The following is a 2,500-nucleotide window of genomic DNA, read 5'->3' as shown; positions in this document are numbered from 1 at the left end:
TAATAAATAATAAATAATAAATAAATAATAAATAATAAATAAATAATAAATAATAAATAATAAATAATTATTATTTATTATTTATTGTTTATTATTTATTATTAAAGAAATCGCATGCAAAAGGAAGAAATATTTCCTCATCTTCTTTGTTTAATGAGGAAAAGGGAGAAAAATAAATAAATAAATAAATTTTTTAATTTATATTTCTTTTTTTATTAATAAATAAATAAATAAAATAATATTTATTTATTTATTTATTCCTTAATAATGTTAATTAATAAGCAACACCTCTTATATTAATTATTGCGGTGTATAGGCAGCTCTAGGTGTATGCATAGGAAACAGCTTTCCTTAGTTAGTTAGTTAGTTATTATTATTATTATTATTATTTATTTATTTATTTATTTATTCTTTATTTTAATAGGGAAATTAATTATTTTATTTTTCCTTTCTTTTTTCTTTCTTTTTTTGCACTCTTACAATGGCTGCAGCATGCATGCATAGCTGCAGCGGCACTGCTGCAGCTGCTGCTGTTGCTGCCTATAAATCATCAATTAAATAGATATTTTTCTTATTTTTATGATTTATTTTCTTTTATTTTTATTTATTTATTTATATTTTAATTTATTTTAACTATAACATTTCCTAATCAGGCCCTAGACAGCACGTAAGATGCAGGAGGCTCGTGCATGCATGCATGCATGCATGCACGCTTGCATGCATGCATGCATTATTTTCCTTTAATTCACTGTTTTTTTTGCTTATATTTGTTTTATGTTTATTATTTTATTTAATTTAATTATTTAATCTTCTTTGCTGTAAAGGAAGGGCATCAACAAGACCTGCTGTCTTCTCTTTTGCTGCTTCCTTATATCAATGCCTTACGCCATGCACTGACACGCAGCAACAGCAGCAGCAGCAGCAGCAGCAGCATCAGGCTGCTCTCTTAGGGGGCCCTAGGAGGGCCCCCATCTTCCTTTTAGATGATTATTTGGGGCCCCTAAGGGTTGCATAAAGTAGATATAATAGTAAAGGCACGATGAATTCTTCGTCCCCAGCAGCAGCAGCTGCATCTCCTGCAGCAGGATCTGCTGCTGCTGCTGCAGCTCCTGCTGCTGCAGCTCCTGCTGCTGCTGCTGCTGCTCCTGCTGCAGCAGGAGTAAAGAAGTTTTCTTTTTCCTTAAAGAAGAATACAGCAGATGGTGGTGGTCGTGGTGGTATAAAGATTCAGTTAGGTTCTTCTTCGGGTGTACGTACACCTCAAGGTAGAGGAGGAGGATCTACTACTACTACTACTACTGCTGCAGCAGCAGCAGCAGCAGCAGTATTAGGATTTGAATCAGCAGCAGCAGCAAATAAAGGAGAAGAGAGGAAGGTGCAGCAATTAATAAGTATAACAGCAGGAGGGGAACTAGAGGTAATAGGGGGAGGAGACAAGGAGGAGTCTCCTCCTGTTATACCATGTAAGCATCCCTTACCTTTATCTGCATATAGGAAACGTATAGAGGAGCAGCAGCAGCAGAAGCAGCAGCAGCAGCAACAGCAGCAGCAGCAGCAGCAGCAGCAGGAAGAGGAACCTCCGCCTAAATGGGGCTTAATAGAAGTTAAACGGTCAAGACCTGCAGCACCGAAGGCAGCAGCAACTGCAGCAGGAGCAGCAGCAGCTGCAGCAGCAGCAGCAACAACTGCAGCAACTGCAGCAACAGCAGCAGCAGCAGGTGCGAAGTCGGAGACATCACCAGTAGCAGCAGTAGCTGTAAAGACAGAGCCGGGTACAGAACCACCAGCAGCAGCAGCAGCAGCAGCAGCACCAGCAGCAGCAGCAGCAGCAGCAGATGGTGCTGCAGCAGGTCAGCTTAAGGGAGTAAAGCAGGAAGTTGGTGCTGCAGGGGAAGGAGACCCATCAGCAGGAGCAGCAGGAGAAGCAGCAGCAGCAGCAGCAGCAGCAGCAGCAGCACCAATAGGTCCTTTATTAAGTAATAATTCTTTATTAGGTACAGTACGTCGTAAATATTTACTAGAGAAGCAGCAAAAACGTGTAAAAAAAGACAGCAGCAGCAGCAGCAGCAGCAGCAGCAACAGCAGCAACAGCAGCAGCAGCAGCAGCAGGGGAGAACCAGAGAAGGAGCTGCTGCAGCGCGAACTATCTGTACTACCTGATGCTCCTCCCCCTACCTCTGCTGCTTATGACGCTATGCCTGTTGAGTCCTTTGGTGCAGCAATGCTAAGAGGAATGGGGCTGCATGCGCTACCTTCTGCTGCTGCTGCTGCTGCTGCTGCTGCTGCACCTATTAAAAGGCGTATGTACACCCGAGCAGGACTAGGCAGCGAAGAAAGGATGGAGAAGCTGCATAGACACCTCAAGAAACAACAAGAAGAAAATAAATTAATTAATAAACATAAACAAATATTTATTCCTCTTAATAATAATAAATAAATAAATAAATAAATAAATAAATAAATAAATAAATAAATATAATAAGAAATAATATAAAGAAAT

At 39.9% G+C, this 2,500-nt stretch overlaps 1 protein-coding gene across 1 annotated transcript; it reads left to right on the top strand.

Moving 5' to 3' along the window:
* Positions 1-1,039: 1,039 nt before the first annotated feature.
* On the top strand, positions 1,040-2,437 carry EMWEY_00053640 (hypothetical protein, conserved; the record flags this gene model as incomplete). The annotated part of the gene is made up of 1 exon (XM_013477602.1): positions 1,040-2,437. One exon carries the CDS (start codon positions 1,040-1,042, stop codon positions 2,435-2,437), a length of 1,398 nt encoding a protein of 465 aa, XP_013333056.1.
* Between the last annotated feature and the right edge of the window lie 63 nt (positions 2,438-2,500).

Source organism: Eimeria maxima, genomic scaffold, assembly GCF_000499605.1.
Source record: "Eimeria maxima Weybridge genomic scaffold, Emw_scaff1544, whole genome shotgun sequence".
NCBI classification, from domain to species: domain Eukaryota; phylum Apicomplexa; class Conoidasida; order Eucoccidiorida; family Eimeriidae; genus Eimeria; species Eimeria maxima.
The sequence above is the reverse complement of the archived record's forward strand: the minus strand, read 5'-3'. Positions and strand labels throughout refer to the sequence as shown.